The sequence below is a fragment of the Perca flavescens genome, chromosome 22 (assembly GCF_004354835.1).
Source record: "Perca flavescens isolate YP-PL-M2 chromosome 22, PFLA_1.0, whole genome shotgun sequence".
Lineage (NCBI taxonomy): Eukaryota > Metazoa > Chordata > Actinopteri > Perciformes > Percidae > Perca > Perca flavescens.
The window spans coordinates 28,635,099-28,637,598 of NC_041352.1; the positions used below are offsets into that span (position 1 = coordinate 28,635,099).

At 46.0% G+C, this 2,500-nt stretch overlaps 1 protein-coding gene across 1 annotated transcript in view; it reads left to right on the forward strand.

Annotated features, from left to right (window-relative positions):
- The window catches only part of kmt2ca (lysine (K)-specific methyltransferase 2Ca), a 133,504-nt gene that overhangs the window by 122,412 nt on the left and 8,592 nt on the right, over nt 1-2,500 (forward strand). The window contains 3 exon segments of the mRNA XM_028569034.1: nt 456-568; nt 1,065-1,201; nt 1,487-1,614. Coding sequence (XP_028424835.1) covers nt 456-568; nt 1,065-1,201; nt 1,487-1,614 — 378 coding nt within the window.

Here is a 2,500-nt window from a genome sequence, read left to right on the forward strand (position 1 = left end):
TACACTAATAACAAGTAACAACAAAATAAATGTTGAGTCGGTATGCCAACCAGCTTCAAACTTTAGCAGAAAAATGACCATATTTGCCTTCTCTGGTGAGATACTACACCTCTCCTGACTTATGGCATGTCCTGCACAGGAGAAACTCTCTCAGGTGGTGTCTAAGAGGCCTGAACACCCCCAGGTATAATAATGTACCACCAGGCTCCAGGCTCTTGTCCTGAATGATGGACTAGCAGAGTAAGTGTAACATGTTTACTAGCGATCACGTGCAGTCAGTGAACGGTTAATATGCTTTCACGTCTGTTTTGGTGAGCACAGAGATCAAATATTTCAGTCTGAACCGAAATGAGGAACCGAAATTTGCGTTCTAATCCGGTCCGAATACTGCAGTTTGCGTTTCGGTACCCAACCTTACTCATATGGTGGTGATGATGTCATGTGTGCCCCTGCAGGCGCTGTAAGTACCTGTGCTGCATCGAGGAGGCGGAGGGCCGCCCACTGTTCAGAGTGAAGGTGGTGGAGAAGGGATACGATGACCTCATACTGACCGGACCCTCGCCTAAAGGTAAACGTCAGCTGACCAACAGGAAGTGGCAGCTCTGACATCACATGGGAAGATGTCAAAGTAACGGTCACATAAATGTAGAACGCTTTTTTTAACTTCTTCCTACTCCTTTTTGTGTGTGTGTGTGTCTCGTGTGTGTGTGTGTGTGTCTCGTGTGTGTGTGTGTGTGTGTCTGTGTGTGTGTGTGTGTGTGTGTGTGTGTGTGTGTGTGTGTGTGTGTGTGTGTGTGTGTGTGTGTGTGTGTGTGTGTGTGTGTGTGTGTGTGTGTGTGTGTGTGTGTGTGTGTGTGTGTGTGTGTGTGTGTGTGTGTGTGTGTGTGTGTGTGTGTGTGTGTGTGTGTGTGTGTGTGTGTCTGTGTGTGTGTGTGTGTGTGTGTGTGTGTGTGTGTGTGTGTGTGTGTGTGTGTGTGTGTGTGTGTGTCTGTGTGTGTGTGTGTGTGTGTGTGTGTCTGTGTGTGTGTGTGTGTGTGTGTGTGTGTCTCGGTGTGTGTCTGCAGCTGTGTGGGACCAGATCCTGGAGCCAGTATCCCAGTTGAGATCGTCCAGCGGGACTCTGAAGCTTTTCCCGGTTTACCTGAAAGGAGAAGATCTGTTTGGTTTGACCACGTCTGCTGTGACCAGGATCATCGAGTCTGTACGTCTCTCTCTCACACACACACACACACACACACACACACACACACACACACACACACACACACACGTTTTATAAAGTTAGGGCTGAATCTGAACAGTTTCATTGTTTGGAATAAGTCTTGCCATGATAGCCCCTTGACTTATATTCATTTTGACTGTGTGTGTGTGTGTGTTTGTGTTTGTGTTCTTGTTTGTGTGTGTGTGTGTGTGTGTGTGTGTGTGTGTGTGTGTGTGTGTGTGTGTGTGTGTGTGTGTGTGTGTGTGTGTGTGTGTGCGCGCACAGCTGCCAGGTGTGGAGACCTGTGAGCGTTACATCTTTCGTTACGGCAGGAACCCTCTCATGGAGTGGCCTCTGGCCTTCAACCCGTCTGGCTCAGCCCGCTCTGAACCCAAAGCCTGCCAGACCAAGAGGTAACACACTCACACACAGACACACACACACACACACACACACACACACACAAACAGTAACACAGGCACACACACAGACACACAAAAACTCCCACACTTTTACTGTTCGCTAGAGATATCAATTTCAGCACCTGGGACAGCGCCACACCGGCCTACACAGTAAAACAGACACAGTGACACACACACACACACAGTAACACACACAGTGACACACACACACACACACAGTAACACACACAGTGACACACACACACCAAATCAGCAGGCAGAAACTTTTACCATCTAAAGAGACATTTTTGGCCCCAAGAATTCAAGAATGTAAGAAAACCAAATGAGAGATGAATGAGTGAAACTGTGCCTCCCTTCAATACTGCTTTAGACACTGATTACCATGGCAATGCATTGGGCTCAGCCCTGCTGTGTAATGCTGTAAATCAGGGGTCATCAACTGCATGTTTTCAAGGGTCAGAAAGTTTCTAAGCAGACACTCTGGGGGCCGGACTTTGAAATAAATAAAATAAAATGAATTTATACCTATTCTTGTTCGAAATTTTCACTATCTTACTTTTTCCATGTATTAGGGTGAGAAAACTCCTAAAAAACATGGAAACTCCATAATGATAACTGGTTCTTTAACTAGAAAAAGATCTCCGACTAGGAGGCAGTTCACTGAGGAGTGATGGTTAAAGTCTGTGATTATGGAAACATTATTGTAGTATGCAGCGTCCTGATTGGTGGAAAATGCTTGCAGAAAGAAATGGCTGTTGTCAGGTAAACATGTCACTGTCAAAGAGGCTATGCACTCGTCATGTATGCCTCATTTGCAATGAAAGATGCTGTTGCAAAATAATACAACCAGCATCATCATCATCAAAAATGAAGAACT